The sequence below is a fragment of the Ambystoma mexicanum genome, chromosome 4q, assembly GCF_040938575.1.
Source record: "Ambystoma mexicanum isolate Mex_15411 chromosome 4q, UKY_AmexF1_1, whole genome shotgun sequence".
NCBI lineage: Eukaryota > Metazoa > Chordata > Amphibia > Caudata > Ambystomatidae > Ambystoma > Ambystoma mexicanum.
In genome coordinates, this window is record NC_090928.1 from 392,404,486 (window position 1) to 392,421,136 (window position 16,651).

Below are 16,651 nucleotides of genomic sequence, written 5' to 3' on the forward strand. Positions count from 1 at the left end.
GGTTCCAGTCACCGAACCGATGACTGCGGGTCCTGCCAATCGATGACCGAAAAAGCTCTTCGTGAGAGGAGAGGTAAACTGTCGGTGGGGAGGGAGACCTCAAAAAAGGTTTCGTCAAAAAGACACAAGAAAGCGACTGATTCTAAGGAATCGGATCACCATAGGCACTCAAAGAGATCTCGATCTAGGAGTAGATCGAGACTCTTTTCGTCGTCATCGAAAAAAATGAAGAGGAGACATAGATCTCCCTCATCATCATCTTCTTCAGAGTCGAACGAAGAAATTTGTTGTCCGACTAAATCGGATTCTCCCAGTAAGTGGGAAGAATTCCGCAAAAAGATGATGGAGGTTTTCGAGAATGCGGCCCGACCCCCTCGAAAGACCCTCGAAAAATCCATACCCCTAAAGTCGCTCCATTGGAGGACAAAGGGAAGTCCAAGGCTACCATGGCTAAGACCGGTAGCGTCGAGGAATCCAAAAAACCTCGAGTCGACGTAAAACCGTCGAAGACTCTTCGAGAGTCGAGCACCTCTCCAGTGCCATGCAAGAAACACAAGTCGTCAAAGACTTCGACAACTTTGTCGACGCCCTCGACGTCGATAATTTCGACGCCAAAGCCAAATGCGTCATCAACGCCATTATCAAAGTCATCTTTGAAGACACCTTCGAAAACTTCAAGGGATTTGCCAATTCCTTCGAAGCAGATGGAAGAGGAAGAAAGGAGATTCACTCCTTTGCCCAAGTCAGACTTTTTCAAATCTATGTCAGCAATCTATGAAGAGTCTGCTTCAGAAGAAGACAAGGTTACTCCTTTGGGAGTTAATTATGCTACAAGACAGGTTCCTGAGGAACTTATTGACCAGGAGTCTAGAATGAGACCTGAGTGATACTCTACATTCTGCCAGTGGAGTTGACACATCCCCAGAATTAGAGTTCGCCAAACCTGATCCTGCAGAGCATGCAGATGCTTGGTACAGGGCTTATGACCAGGGTAGTTGAATATATGGGTTGGGGGCAATACTTCACCCATTTTTGAACAAGATGACATGACGGATATAATCGTCAAGGGACCTCAAAAAGATCCTGTTCTCCTTTTCCACAGAGCCCTCCAAAGGACTGTGGAGAAAAACTGGGAGAAGCCAGAAACTAATGCTGCTGCAGATGGCACTTTTCCAAGAAAATATAGACCGACTGGACCGGATCCTGAATATTTGAATAAACATCCGACTCCAGAGAGTTTAGTCATTCAGGCAGCATCTACTTCAAAACAAACTGCTTATCCAACTATCCCTCCAGATAGAGAGGATTAAAAAATGGATGCCTGGGCACGTAAAGTTTTCACATCAGGCAGTATGGCACTTAAGTTGGCAAACGTCACCTGTACCCTAGCCAGGTTTACCCATACCCTGTGGGACTGTATTTCGGCGGCGGCTGATCATATTCCGGAAGGCGAGGAAAGGGAAGGCTTCCTGAATATAGTCAAAGACGGGAAGGAGGCAATGGGGGGAATGTCTCCAGTCTGGACTGGATACTGCTGATAGTATCAGTAGATCCATGGCTGCAAGCGTTGTGCTACGCAGATTTGCGTGGTTCAGGAAGTCAGGGTTTGCACCGGACGTGCAAGCCAGACTTCTCAACATGCCCTTTGATGGCTCGAGGCTCTTTGGCAGAAAGGCTGATGAAGGCCTAGAAAATCTTCAGACCTCGAAAGCGGCAGCTAAATCACTTAGCGCCTCCTTGTGCCAGCCTCTAAAACCCTATTCCGGCTCCTCTTCCTGGAGGGGTCGTTCTTTTCGATACTACTCCTCTTTTGGTAGAGGAAGAGGACAGGCTTCTCAAAGGGGGGAAAAAAACTTCCCTCGTGGAACACGAGGAAGAGGTGCAAAATCAGCCTCAGGAGCGGCATCTGTACCCTCAGCCACTCCTGCAGCCACCTCCAAATCCCTCTGAGACCTTATTACACAAAACACCAGTGGGAGGCAGGATCTTTCATCATCTGAAGGAATGGCGTGGCATTACCGCAGATGCTTGGGCACTGGAAACAGTAGCCCAAGGTTACTGTCTCCCCTTTCTAAAAAGGCCTCAGAATCATCCACCGGGAGCCAACTCTGCCAAATTTCCAGATACACTCCTGTTACAGGAAATTTTAACCCTGCTAGAGAAAGGTGCCATAGAACCGGTACCTGTTGGACTTGAGAAACCTGAACAAGTTCCTCAGGAAGGACAAGTTCAAGATGGTGACTTTCTCAGATCCTTCAGGCTTTCCAACTCCAAGATTGGTTGGTATCATTGGACCTTCAGGATGCTTACTTTCATGTGCCAATCCATCCAAAGCACAGAGTACCTGAGGTTCGCGATTGCCAATTCTCATTTTCAGTTTCGAGTTCTGCCATTCGGGTTGACCTCCGCCCCGAGGGTTTTCACCAAACTGTTGGCGGTTGTGGCAGCAAGTCTCAGGAGAGGAGGTATTCACATATATCCCTACCTGGACGACTGGTTGATCAGGGCAAGTTCTCCAGAACAAGCTCAGGAACATCTTTCGATCACCTGCCACTTCCTCCACAAATTGGGCTTCTCCCTCAATTTCAAGAAGTCCCACATGATACCATCCCAGAAACTCCAGCTTATCGGAGCAGTCTTGGACACTTCATCGGGAAAAGCCTCGCCTCCCGGAGTGAGAGCTCTCCACATCCAGCAGATGGTAACGAAGTTTCAGAATGTCCAACATCTACCGGCCTTCGATTTTCTCAGGTTGCTCGGCCTCATGGCATCCTGCATTTTCCTAGTGCCAGAGGCTAGGTTGAGAATGAGATCCCTTCAATGGGCACTCAGAACTCAGTGGTCCCAGTTCTCAGGGAATATGTCGGATCTTCTGCAAGTTCCGAGTGCAGTTGCTCAGGATCTTCTATGGTGAGCTTGCAACGACAACATTCTCAAGGGAGAGTCTTTTTGGCAACCATGGCCGGAGATAACGGTAGTGACGGACGCCTCACTCACGGGGTGGGGAGCAGACACCAATGATCTGACAATCAGCGGTCGTTGGTCTCCATCGGAGTCCAAACTACATATCAACCTTTTGGAGCTGAGGGCAATCGGACTAGCTCTGAAGGCCTTTCTGCCCTCAGTACAGGGAAAGAATGTCCTGATAATGACGGACAACACGGTGGCCATGTACTACCTCAACAAAAGAGGTGGAGTAGGGTCACTGCCACTGTGCAGAGAGGCAATGCAGCTCTGGTTCTGGGCAATATGAGAAGGAATCTCTGTCGGCAATTCACCTATCCGGAGAGAAGAACACGGCGGCAGACGCTCTGAGCAGGCAGAGCACGGTCTCTCACGAGTGGGAGCTGGCTCAGGAAGTCCTTCTGGAGATCTGCGCCCTTTGGGGAACCCCTCAAGTGTATCTGTTAGCCACCGCGATCAACCGGAAGTGCGATCAGTACTGCTCAAGGGAATTTCCTCAAAGAGGAGCTCTGGGAGACACATTCGTAGTGGAGTGGAAGTTTCCACTGCTGTATGCGTTTCCCCCAGTCCCCGTGATTCCTCAAGTAATCAGAAGGTTGAGAAAGTTCAGGAAAACCATGATCCTAATTGCCCCGGATTGGGCCAGGAGGACGTGGTACCCGGACCTTCTAGACATGTCCATCTGCCCTCCAATACGTCTTCCACAAAGAGGATCTTCTCTTGCAAGAGGAAGGTCGGGTTCTCCATCCAGAGGTCAAGTCACTCAACCTTCACGCATGGTTTCTGAGAGGTTGAGATGCAAGGATTGGGATCTTCCGGATGACGTAATGGAAATCTTGCTTTCGGCCAGAAGACCAGCAACAAAGTCTTTGTACCGATGTTGCTGGAACAGGTTTAGTAACTGGTGCAAAGACAAGGATGTGGACCCTTTTCAGTGTGGCACCCCAATGGTGCTCTCTTTTCAACTACATCTAGCTAATCTGGGGCTCCAGATAGGAACAATCAAAGGATACCTTGCTGCGCTGTCCATTTTAAAGCGCTCCTCGGAAGAGGTTTCATATTTCAAAATACCGTTAATAATTCAATTCTTAAAGGGGCTTACTAATGTATATCCTCCAGTACCTTTTCATGTACCAACTTGGGACTTAAATTTAGTATTAAAATTCTTGACTTGCATACCTTTTGAGCCTATGCACTCATGTCCATTGAGGCTTTTGACTCTAAAAACTGTCCTCCTTGTGGCCCTATCATCATCCCGCAGGGTTGGCGAACTTCAGGCTCTCTCATGCAAACCACCATATACTATTTTTTATAAAGATAAGGTAGTCCTTAAAGTTAAACCTTCGTTCTTGCCAAAAGTAGTCTCGGACTTCCATTTGTCACAAAAAATAGTACTACCAACCTTTTTATCCTCCTCCTCATCTGGGCAAAGAAGAGGAGAGATTACATAGATTAGATCCCAAAAGGGCTCTTAGTTTTCACATCTCAAGGATGTCTAAATTGAGACAAGATGACCAACTATTTGTGGGTTATACTGGTCAAAAATTAGGCTTATCTGTAACAAAACAGACCATTTCCCGCTAGATCATATTAGCCATAGTTGAATGCTACAGATTAGCGGGAAAAGAACCACCAGATGGGCTTCGTGCCCATTCTACAAGGGGAAGGGCTACTTCTGCGGCTCTAAAGAGGGGGGTCCCAGCAGCAGATATTTGTGCAGCTGCAACTTGGAAAACAATGCATACTTTTGTTAAACATTATTGTTTGGACACTGCCTCCTCTAACGAGGGTTTATTTGCAAAGGCAGTTCTGCATTCTGTCCACGAAAACTGAAATTAGTACTCCCGCCTCCAAAAATTGATACTGCTACGGGAGCCTATCACAAGATGAGGAATACGTGGGAGGAACATCCAGTCGAAAGAACGTTACAGTTGGTAAGTAACTTGTTCTTCTAGTCCATAGAGGGCAGCGGGACCCAATGGTCTATCAAATATTCTAATGAAAGGGGATCAGGATACATGGGCCAAAGCGTTAGCAATTTTATTTAAAGATATAGGTCGCATAAAATCGATTCTTCAGTCTTGGAATATGTGTTTTATTGTGCCTATATATAAGAAGGGTGATAGAACTTTACCGTCGAATTATAGGCCCATCGTGCTCTTAGATTCAGATTAAAAAAAATGTGCTAGTCCTCCTTCAAATCGAAAAATGGTCATCTGAAAATTCCATCTTGTCCTCGGCGCAGTTTGGTTTTAGGAAAAGGACGAGCACAATGGCGGGAGGTCTGTTGATAACTCTTTTACAAGAGATTGGCTGGAAAAATGGTGCGATGCCGGTTTATCTAGCAAGCATGGACCTTTCTCTAGCGTTCGATTGTGATCCGTAAGAATCTTTGGGCTAAATTGGCTAGAATGGGTATGCCATTAGAGATTCTGGCGGTTCATACATGTTCATGAAGGCTCGCGTGTACAGATTCGCCTAAATAATGTTGGTCTTCTTTCTACCCCAATCAAAACTTTCAACGGTTTAAGACAGGGATGTATTTTCGCTCCAACCCTGTACAATCTGTATACGGTAGACATTGGGCCATGCTTGCAAAAAGCCGCTTTTGTTCAGCCATCCCCGGAAGGCAAAAAAATTAGTTGGTGCTCCTATGCCGATGATTATCTTCTTTTTGATAGAACACCACTGGGGCTCCAGCGCTTGTTAAATGCTTTCCTTGCTTGTATGATAGAAAATGGTTTAGCCATTAATGCTCTCAAATCTAATGTTCTTTGCCTTACTTTGAAGAAAAAGCATTATAAGAAAAACTGGTTTATAGATGAGACGAAGCTGGAAATTAGACACTGCATGATTTACCTTGGTCTGCTTGTTAGCGATACTCCAAACTGTACATTAACTATCAACCACTGCAGGATGAAAATTTAAAACATGCATTACCCAAATGAGAATAGTAGATCGTAAATTTGGGGCCTTTTCTTGTCTCCCGCTTTTAAGATACTACAAACTAAAGAGCATTCCCAAAATCGCATATGGCATGGAATTTCCCTTCATTCATGGTAAAATTGACCTAACTAAATTGGAAGCGCATATTCTGCGGAAAATGTTTCTGTCTACCCAACTGTATTCCTTTAGTGGCCATTCGAAATGAATTAGGCTTGCAATCACTAAAAAGCATTATTGAATGGAAATGTTTGTTGCTTCTGCGGAACATTGTAAGTAACAATGGAAATAATCTGTACAATGATTTGTCTACCTTGCTCTTCCAGGGCACCTCTAACTCAGTATTTATGAAAAAAACTGGTGGAAATATATAAAAAATTTACTGAACAGTGTGGGGGCCCTGGTCAGCACTCTTTTACTCAATCCAAAAAAAGTAAAGTTATTGTTCCAGAATTGTGATTGGGATAGTACAATGCAGAAACTCACACAATACAAGTTGTATGGCCATATGGTATCCTATTATAAGTGTTTGGGTATTCCAGAACCGTCATTCCCGCAGAATGGGTGGAGGAACTCATTTATGCGATTTTGCTTCAATGTTTTACTTACTGGAGAGATCACGTCAGCTAGAGCTAAGCCGACTGAATCAACAATTGTGTGCAGACATTGTAAGAGCAGCCAGACTATCGAGACCTTAAGACACCTTTTAAATTATTGTCCTGCACTGCTGCAGGTGAGACATTATAGTTTTAATCGGTTTGTGTCTGACCCTTCAAATGTAGATTCGGAACTGCTGTGGAAACTTATGCTTTTTGACAACAAAATACCTCTGCAATTGGCAGTGGTCCGATTTCTGAAATCTGAATGTACATTGACCTGATTTAGTGATAAAGATGATTTGTTCTTAAAAATTAGATTTTAAATCTAATCTGTATTGCATTTATGAAAGCACCTGGTGATAAGGCTGCTATAGTGATTTTAATGGAATTGAACTCAGGGATTTTGCATTTTAATGTGCGCTGTTATTGCTGCTTTTTTATTGTTATTTTGTAAAAGTATATTAATTGTAATGTTTTTTATGAAATGTGCAGAATTTTTGTAGGAATTTTGTAAAGGTTTCCTTGAAACAATATACAAATTTAAAAAAAAAATAAAAAAAAATAAGGGCCACTAGGCCAAATGTTGGGGCTGCGTCCTTGGCCATGGGGGGGGGTGGGAAGCGCTGCAAGGCACTTCAGAGATGGTAATCGTAGTGTTTTGTGTTGATTCTCCCCTTAGATCTATGACAGGGGTCGCTGTGAAAGTTCTTGGCACTAATAATAGCTTATGCAATATTGCAATAGCGCCCCCCTGTAGTTTCAGCTCTTCGTGAATTGTGCCACATACTTTCAACAAAATGTTCACAGCAAAGCTAAGCACTGCATGACTCTGGGCCGTATTTGAAGTGTCACGAGTGCTGAAATCTTCTAGTGAGACTTCTAGGGATGGGTTTGCTGAGTCAAACATCATGTTGGGACTAGCTGAAAGGCGAGAAGCAGTGGGAGGTGTGGAAACTGTGGTAATCATTTAGTCCTCACTGAATGCCCTTCCCGTTGCTCTGTGGTTGATTTGTCTCGCCTTCCTTTGTCATATGTCCAGCTACTGGGCTGCCCAGTTGATCCTTATTTGATGCAGACCCCCTATCCCGCTCCCCGGACGTGGTGGGGGGCGGAAAGGTCTTGCAACACGTAGCACAGTTGGAGTAAAGGGTAGTTATCTTGGTTTAGTTGCTGGTAGCTATGTTCCACCTCGGGGAGGTGTGTACTCGGCTCCTGGTTGCCTGGGGCATGCTCAGGGACTGGGTGGTCAGTCAAAATCTCGAAAAAATAATCTCGAATGACAATAAGGTCGAAAAAAAAAGACCGAAAAAAAGTCATTTTTTAAAAACTATATATTTATTTTGGGGTCCGGGATTAAAAAAAAGGTTAAAAAAAGGGGGGGGGGAACCCCCCCCCCATTTCGAATAAAAAAACGTCATAAAAAAAAAAAAAATTCGACCTTTTTTTTTTTCGCCCCTTTTTTTCTAGATTTATTTTTTCGAGATTTGTAAATTCAGTATTATGACCATAAACCCAGGGACTGGGATTTTTGCGGGAAGGTATGCGTCTAGAGGGCCTTTTTGTTGAGCCTGTGCATACTTGGCACTTGGCTCAATTTCCCCTTTGTTGCTGGCATGTGCCGTCTGGTCCAAACAGGCTGTGGGCTGTTTTCCTGAGCAGAGACCATATGGTTTCTAGTGGCTTTTCCAGGCATTTCAGCAAACAAAAAAGCACGGGGGAGGGGACGACGCTAGTAGCTAAGCCCTGCTGTGCCGCTTCCCAATAACTGGCGCAATAGGTACCAACAGATGTGGGGGCGGGGGGCAGACGTCCGAGGGCTACGGCAGTATACTAATGTCTCTCTCCCTCAGGCTAACCGGCCACCCTCTCAAGTTAGTCTGTGCCAGCAACAAATGCAGACTCTGCAGTAACAAGGGGGCATGGGCAGTTTTAAGAGTAGCAGTCACTGATTTATCAAGTCAATCAACAACCCATGCCAATTTGGGAGATGAACAGAATACCTGATAGAAATAGCAGGCTGGTCCCACAATCTCCACAGGGAACACGGAGTACATACTCCGCACGCTCTGTGCCAGAAGGAGTTGAAATGTCCAACCCCTCTCCTGAGGGTTAGTAGAAACAGAAGGCAGACGGCTGCAGAAAGACAAACTTCCTGGCACGAACACAGAGAACACACTGCGCACTGGTCAGCCTTATGTTATCCTTCTTTTGTATTTGTGGTTAGATCAGGCTTTTTGGACAGATGAGTATATATTGTTTGTAGGACTTATGGATGCACACCAATTATTATTCTTGCTTTTTAGACGGGTCCAAAATCGGATCGGGGTTGAAAGACCGAGGTAGAAATGTTCGAGATAGAAAAGACGGAAGATTATTTTTTCGAAATAACCTTCGGTGTTTTCTCCCCTAAACATTTCTGACTTGGCAGACATCCCTACCCATACCCACCTGCCCCAACACACCCATACTCCTACTTACCTTGCTTCCCACTCGCTGGGCCCTGCAACGCCTGTTCCCTTTCACTTCTGTGATCGGGAACCAGCGCCCCCAGGGTCTTTTTTTTTTTTTTTTTTTGGGACAGCTGCAGGGGACACCCCCAAACTCCCACAACCCCCGCTCACAATTTAGTGAGCAACGGTGCAGGGGACACCCCCGTAGCCCCAGCACCGAATGCGTGATCTGATCGAACCTTTCGGCCAAATCACGCATTTTGGTCATTTCTTTTCAGTCATTTGGGGTAATTCCCCAGAATCCACGCTAGGGATATAATAGGTCATCGTAAGTTCAATAAAATCATAATGTTTAACCATGACCTCTTGTCCACCTCCTATGTCTGACTAACCAGAGGATTGGGTTTGGGAGCAAAACTGAGACAAGTCTCCCAAAGGGAGAGAAGCTGTGGGAAACTTAATTTGCACGAGAACCAGAGAAAACATTCTGCAACCTCAGGATGGCACTCCAACTGCACACAAATTATGTGTTTTGGACAGTGAATATAGACAATGGCCTATGGTAAAGAGACACGACTGGGGGTCAGAAGCCAGCAGCCAACCCTTTCCTTTGGGAAGGCCCAAAAATATGTCTTGGTGGTTTTGTATTTTCTTTTGAGCAGTAGGGAGAGAAATGATCATTAATCTTAGGCTGATGATACACAGATCTTTGTGAAACTAGGAAACTTTGAGGATTCCTTTCACGGGGTAGGGCATTGTTTGAATAAATTGGGCATTTGGATGCCTCAGAATTGGTTGCAACTTAATCCCAGCAAAACAGAAGTAGCACTTTTTGGACTAAAACTTCTCTTAAAACAGCATTTAACCCGCCTTCCTAATCCCTGTTTTATCAGATCTAAATTAAACTTTCCCCCAAAATTAAAAGCTTGGGCTGCCTCAGGCAAGCTGATTAAAATGCGTAGGAGTAAAATTACGATCTGTATTTTACGCCAGCGTTTGCTTCGCTTAGCACTTCTGTATGTTCCATGCAACGACTAAACCTCAGTAATGGGGGGCGGTAGTTAACTCTCAAATGACCACAGCAACAGCATGCTAGCTGGCATCCCATTTAAGCATCGGAGCAGGCTTCAGAGAGCACAGAATGTGGCAGTTGGACTTATTTTTAAAGTCCTGAAATCCACTCCGACTTCAGCTCTGTAATGCTCCCTCCATTGGCTATCAGGAAGTGACAATTGATTTTAAGATACTTTTGCTAATTTAGAAATGTTTGAGCAACTTGGCTTATACCTGAGCGAAAGATTGATGAGATACCAACCTATGCGACCACTGCATTCTATGGATAAACTACTGCTGGTTGTATTCCCGTCCCGGTGTTTCGAAGGGAGACCAATGCTTTGTAGTGCTACGGTGCTAGACTCTGAAACTATCTGCCCTGAGAGTTGAGGAATAAGAATATGCTCTTTGGAAATTCCTCAAAACCTTTCTGTTGAAATAGTTCTCCATAAATTAGGAGCTGGTCTTGTCTGTTTTGCTCACTAAATTTGAGTATATACGCATCATCTGTACCCATATGCAGATGACTCTCTCCGACTTGTGCGTTAGGAATTACTCCAATCAAATGAAGAATAGGATTTCAGGACAGAGGACTCAATTCGTGCTGACAAAGCAACAAGCACCTCTTTTCCCCTTCCTTTGTGTAGAGTAGGGCGTTGTATCATAGTTGGGTAAAGATTACGTCTTTTTTAATCAGAAGAGGAAATTAACCTTTTCAAAATCTTGCCTGCTTGTCCGTTTCCTGATTCTGACTCCTCACACCACCAATGTGCTCATTTACAAGAGAAACTAGCCTGTGTTCATTTTCTCATGCCTTTCTTGGCATTGAATGTGTCTGTATACTTGAAACACTGTGCCTGCAACCCTCGACTGGCTATCCTAATCGGAAGCCAAAACCTAACCAGATGGACTGTTGTGTGGTTTGTTTTCCATTTTATGCGCTATTAATTTCCATTTAACACACACTGTATAAATTATACTTTATTGAAAGAGTGTGCCCAGACTATTGCATTAGCCCTGCATGGCCCTGTCTTCATCCATTGTCTGACTTGAGATATTGTTTTATGTTGAGGTGTGGATCATATAATTTATATTGTAGGACTCGCTACCCCATTTTTGTAGTGGTGCTGTGCTCTAAATTTGTGGTGTTACTATTGATTGCTTTAACTTTATTTTACCTCTGGAGAATGAAGGGTTTAGTTGGTCCTGCTCCGATTCAAACCGGTCCCTCCAAGTTGAACACATAACAAAGCAATCAACACTGAACTTACTGAGCTATTGGAAAATCTCATCATTGGGCTCATTCCATAATTAGATTTGTCTGGGCTGTTAGGAATCTTTGCAAGTTTTTGTCTTGCAAATGTTCAATGCTGCGAATTTGGAAAAATAGAACCTCTGACTCTAGATTATGCCTAGTCTTTCCACTGACAACTCCATGTACTTAAAAGGCATTAATTAGTCTTGCAAAATTGATTAGTCAAGACTGCTAAATAAAAATATTTTGATTAGCAATTCAACATATATGATTAGCAAATGTGTATATCCTTACTTTCAATCAGCGCCAATGCAAGACATGTTTCCCCTGTACGGCAGCAAAGGGCCTAGGGACCTTGCTGGCTTGTTCTCGCAACTGGTGCTATAATTAGGATGCCTTTTGTTGGATATGTGACTGGACACCTCTACCCTTGCAAATTCAACAGGGCTTCCCACTAGTGCCTCGCAAATAGTCAACAATATTCAACAATTCCCAGAGCTGTCTACGCCCACTGAATCACTCCGCCTAAATTCAAGAGGACCAAAGCTGGAGGCTCTAGTTTCCCAGCCACAGCTGCCAAACACTGGAGCCTCCTCCCTCCCGCCCTACGTACTGAACTCTCCTACTGGACTTTCAGAAGAACTCAAACTCTAAAAACACTACTCTTTGCCTGAATGCTGGACACAGGCCCTTACCTGGTCTGAACTTCGAAACTACAGTAACTTTTACTGAATAACTATTACACTGTGCTTATCCCAATGTCTGTACATTTTGGAGTAACTGGTCATGCAACAGCACCTTGATACTCTTGGGCTTAGTGCGCTAAAAATAAATAAAATAAACACACACTTATTGATCGGCAGAGCCTTTAAATGGCAAGCTCCTTATTAGTGGTGGTTCATTGATGAACCATTGTTTCTGACAAGTGTTCAGATTTCCTTCACATGATATGCAGTAGCAAGCATGATTCTGTCAAACAATGACAAGAAGGTGACCTTATCATACAATACCTTTTATGTGTGTCTAAGTCTTAAAAGTACATTTCCCACTCATAGGATGTTCTTTAGCTTAACATTACTGTGCATTCTTGTCGTTTTCCATTCAAGAATTAGTAAATAAAGCTACGACCATAGTGTTTGTTCTCAACATGGATTTATATATTTTTCAGCTTTGATGGTGATTTTTTGTAAGTTTCAAAACATCTCTACAAAATAATATTCTTTAAAACCAAAGTACTATTTCTACCAACTAAAGCTGGGAAGATATTTGGTTAAGGGCCTTATGTTGCAGACTGGTCTAAAATCCCGGCTTCATAATGAACTAAAGTGTGTGTGATCATTGGCACATCATTTGATCTCATAGAAGTGCCCACAAGCCATTCAGTTGACGTGTGTATGCTGCACAAAAAAAGCTCACTCAAGGTACTGCTTCATATATTATAATGATAATGCCACTTGTTAATCTGTAGAGCAAAGTTATTTGTCTCTTGGCTTACTTATGAAAACGGTTTGTAATGTAACTTACCATCATTACATTGAGTATTAAAGGCTACATATGGCCTAATTTTCTGTCGTATTGCTTCCAGCGATGTCAATACATATTCAAATTAGGGGAGGCTTCATGTATTGCATAGCCACACAAATGATAAACCTGGCAATTGTCAATGGAAAGCAAAGTTCACGTTTGTCATGAGTTTAATACCAGCATACATATCAAGTTCCCATCAAGTGCAATTGCATTAATTAAAGACCTAGCCTATGCTTTGCATGCTTGGTTTGGACTATAGAACCTGATAATAGGTGGGTTAACCATAATCTTAGCTTTTGGTGCGGTCATTGAATTACGATGGTGTCCAAATGGTAACATGTACATTACCCACAGCAGCACATACCATGGCACTGCAGCTTTGCATGAGCAATGCAGACTTTCACATGCACACATTACATGTGCACACCTAGCCTTTCATATGCAGCATAGCTTTTCAGGCACACATACTGTAGTCTTTCACATGCATGCACATCAAAAATGCACATGTGCACACTCAGCCTTTCACATCCTTTCAGATGCATGCACATAATAGCATTTTGCATGCGCACATGAAAGCCTATCCTGTTTAAGGCCATTGCAGTCTGAGTGGAATATAGCACTCATCAAAGTTGGACAGCGAAGAGAGTGGAATTGGACAATTGATTTAGGAAGCAAGATGTGCGAGAAAGAAATGGATGAAAGAAGAGCCTCTCAGAAGTAATGAGGACAGATGACCAAAAGAGAAAGTTACAGGGTCGGTGGATACATGAGAGAAAAGTGAACAAAAAAGGAGTAGACCTTTTTAAAGGTGCAAAAGTGAGCAAATAATAATGAAATAGAAAAATGCTGGGTAAGAGAGGTGGAAGCAATGACCGATCAGAGAGAAAGGGCTAACTTGCTTAGTCCCTTCCTGAACCCCTCCCAATATTTACAGTGGAAGACCGACAAGCTCCCACCGTCACCCTTATCTGCAGTTTCCATCAGCCAAAGTGCTCCTTTAAAAGTAAACTTTTGGGTCACCCTGCAGCCTGGATCTCTGCTTTTCTTTGTATAGGTCCTGTATTGTCCTGGAGCTTGATGCAAAGAATAATAAACATGCTCACCCTCTCTGAAATGACATTGCAGTTAGTGCAACATGCTTTATAAATGAAAAGCAATTAGTCATTCTTGTCTAGTGAATAGCAATGCGATACTGGTTATTTTATGCCTTGACTTGTTACTGATATCGCCCCTGTCTAATTATGATGGTTTGTTATTCTTTGCAGAGATAAAATTGTGCTCCTTCATTTTCAGGTATTAAGAGGTATGTTGCAGGCGCCATGGGTCCCACGAATAAGACTCTCTCCGTTTCCCCCTCTGTGGAAAAGCCAGACTACAGAAATATCAGTAAGCACAAATGACCTACCCGTTGAGCAGTTGTATGAATGTTTGAGATGTCTAGATTGAGATTCAGTGAAATGTTGGAAGGGAATTGGGTACAATAAGATTTGTAGACTTTGAACACAATAACCATGCATGTTGATGGCAACAGAGTTTTGATGTTTGAAACGATGAACTAAGGATGTAAAGGTTTTTGAAGAGTTTTGCCCTTATTTACTTTGGCAACAGTAAGCCAATGGAGGGCACTAACAGCAGGAGACAGAGTTCAATATTTTCAGAATGCTAGGGATTGATGATTTAGGGAGGCACAGGAAATGTTTTGTAGTAATCAGTACTGTTAGAAATAAAGATACTAGTTTGTTTTGGCAGGCAAAGAAAAGTGAAAAACTAAGGATTGAACATGGAAGAAGCAAAATTGTATGATGTGATAAATGTTATTTATAGTGCGCCTATACACAAGTGTTTCACAGTGCGACGAGACAAGGGATCTTACTAGGCCAAGTGACATTGTGATCGCGCAAGTGCAGGGGAGAGGTAAGGGGAGAAGGGGAAGGGGAGGAGGAGGACAAGTGCGAGAAATAGGATCAAGACAAAGGAAAAGAATGCGGCCGATAGGTGGCAGTGCAGGGGTTAAGTGCATACAACAAATGTTGGATAAGTTCAAGTAGGGGGACTGTAGGGATGCGGATACAGCCCCCAAGTGCATGGTTGTCAGGAGGCAGTGCAGGTGTGCAAATGGGAGGGCAGGGACCTGGGTCCGTGATTCAGAGGGTAGCCAGGTAACCAGTGCATTCTCAGTCAGATCATCAGCAGTGAATTGGAAGAAAGAAGGCAGAAGCAAAGAGGAAAGTCTTGAGCTGCTTCCAGAACCGGAGATGGTTCTGCTCAAGTTTCAGAGAGGCAGGGAGGCTGTTCCAGATGGAGGCATCGGCTGAAAGGAGAGATCTGCCCCCAACTCGTTGATTAGAAAAGCGACTGACCCTCAGGGAGTTGCAGGTGGAAGAGCAAAAAGCTTGAGAAGGAAGATACTTCTGAAGAGCAAGCTGGAGGTATTTTGGTCCCAGGCCCCAAAGGGTCTTGAATTGGATCCTTGCAGCCACTGGGAGCCAATGGAGAGATTTCAGTGCTGGAGAGATACAATCCCTGGGCTTGCGCCCAAGGACAAGTCTTGCAGTCCTCTTCTGGATCATTTGCAGAGGGCGAAGGGTAGATTTAAGAAGAGGCTGTTACAGTAGTCAAACCTAGAGAGAACCAGATATCTGGGCACAGTGAGCTTGTGGGGGAAGGAGAGGAAAGGAAGAATACCTCTGAGGAGGTGCAGTTGGAAGTTTGACTTCTTAGAGATGTCGGAAATGTGAGGGGAGAAGAGAGTGTGGAGTCGAAGATAACCCTGAGGTTCTTAACCCCACAGGTGGGAGCAGGAAGAGGGCCAAGGAGGCCGGCCAGAGAGTGGTGGGAAAGGGGGGGTGGGGTGCAGGTATGCAGATGAGGAGGATCTCTGTCTTACTGGTATTCAGGCAGAGATCCTTGGCGGCGCACCACTCCTGGATTGCAGACAGTTTGGGATGAGAGAAGGAGAAGAGGTGGAGGAAGGGAGCCTGAAAATGAGTCGAGTGTCATCCGCATAGCACTGAAAGTTGGGGCAGAGAGCAGCGATGCGGTGGGCAAGAAGTGCCAGGTATTGGCTGAACAGCCAGGGAGAGAGGTTAGACCCCTGGGGAACACCACAGATAGAGCTAGAGAGAGAGAGGAGAGGAAGGACCCAAGTTGGACCTGGGAGGGTTGATCGGAGAGGAACGCCAGGGCCTGATCGTTGATACCCAGGTCATCACTGAGACGGTTGAGCAGGATGGCATTGTTCACCGTGTCAAAGGCAGAAGAGAGATCAAGTAAGATGAGGACACAAGGGGTATTGGAATCAAGATTGGTGAGCAGGTCTTCACGGATGTTCAGGAGAGCAGTTTCCATTCTTCTGGCAGCTCTGAAGCCAGACTGATGGTCACGGAGACAACCAACTGATTCAGTGTGAAGATTTAGCTGGGAGATGGCCAGCTTTTCCAGGAGTGTGCCCAGGAAAGGAGTGATGGAGATTGGGCGGTAGATAGCAGGGGTCAGAAGAGGGTTTCTTAAGAAGGGGGTGCATCAGAGGGGAGGGACATGTTTACCTGACATGTCCAACACAAGAGGTGGACCCAAGGATGAGGAAACATCACCCTAGCGAAATCTGAAAGGATCTTTTGTTTATTAATTTGGAACAAATCGGGCCCCTCGTATGTACGAAACATAACACACCAAAGGTCCTGATATTGTTAGGAACTTTTGTGGCTCTGAGCCCCGAAGAGGGGGAGCCAACATACACCTGAAAGGAACTTTTATTTGTTATCTTGAATACATTAAGTCATTGAAAGCAAGAGACGTGTAAGAGAAGAGAGACTTGGCCATTGACCGTCCTGATAGCTGAGAGCGGAACTGTCGTCTCA

The 16,651-nt window shown here is 44.4% G+C and overlaps 1 protein-coding gene across 1 annotated transcript in view; it reads left to right on the forward strand.

Moving 5' to 3' along the window:
- The window catches only part of MTR (5-methyltetrahydrofolate-homocysteine methyltransferase), a 1,960,411-nt gene that overhangs the window by 288,357 nt on the left and 1,655,403 nt on the right, over positions 1-16,651 (forward strand). The window contains exon 5 of the mRNA XM_069607970.1: positions 14,085-14,177. Within this exon, the coding sequence (XP_069464071.1) occupies positions 14,085-14,177 (93 nt within the window). The remainder of the gene's footprint in view (positions 1-14,084; positions 14,178-16,651) is intronic.